Raw genomic sequence first — 615 nt, 5'->3', positions numbered from 1 at the left:
AGAGTCCTGGTAACATTTTATACCAATAATAATAACATTAATAATAATTAGTAGCAAATTATATGTATATATATTCATATATTATTTTTATAAATTATTTAATTTCTTGTAGAAAAATAATACCTGAATATAAGTATTGTAAGGAATCTTACCTAAACCTTCATTTACGCCTTGAACTAATCCTTGAACAGTACTTGAAGTACCAGTAGGTGTTATTACATTCCCGTAAGATATTACTGCTGTAAAACTGAGTGCATACGATGGTCCCTGCATGAAAAATTCTATAAAAAGGATCCACCATAGCGTTGGTGCTAAAGATATTAAGCCCAATCGAATTGCGTAACATATGAAACAAAATATAAAAGTATAACTATAGTCAAGCTTCTTTAATATTTTGCCTGAAAAATAAAATTATTTCAATATTATATTTATTAAAAGAAAACAATTGAAAACAATTTTAGTTTTGCAATAAACATCGTGTATTTATGAAATTATAATATAAAAATAATTAATGTGTGTTACCAGATAAAAAGAAAAATATTACTTCGCCACTGAAAGCCTATGCCGCTATAATCAAACCTTCTAATCAATTTAATTCTGTTCATATAACCAGTT

At 26.0% G+C, this 615-nt stretch overlaps 1 protein-coding gene across 1 annotated transcript in view; it reads right to left on the bottom strand.

The window, feature by feature from the left end:
• The window catches only part of LOC108684192 (major facilitator superfamily domain-containing protein 6-like), a gene marked incomplete at its 5' end in the record, with an annotated part of 3277 nt that overhangs the window by 748 nt on the left and 1914 nt on the right, over nt 1-615 (bottom strand). Inside the window, one exon of the mRNA XM_018188359.1 lies at nt 153-398. Coding sequence (XP_018043848.1) covers nt 153-398 — 246 coding nt within the window. The remainder of the gene's footprint in view (nt 1-152; nt 399-615) is intronic.

Source organism: Atta colombica, unplaced genomic scaffold (assembly GCF_001594045.1).
Source record: "Atta colombica isolate Treedump-2 unplaced genomic scaffold, Acol1.0 scaffold127, whole genome shotgun sequence".
Taxonomy (NCBI): domain Eukaryota; kingdom Metazoa; phylum Arthropoda; class Insecta; order Hymenoptera; family Formicidae; genus Atta; species Atta colombica.
This window is presented reverse-complemented; position numbering and strand designations above follow the sequence as displayed.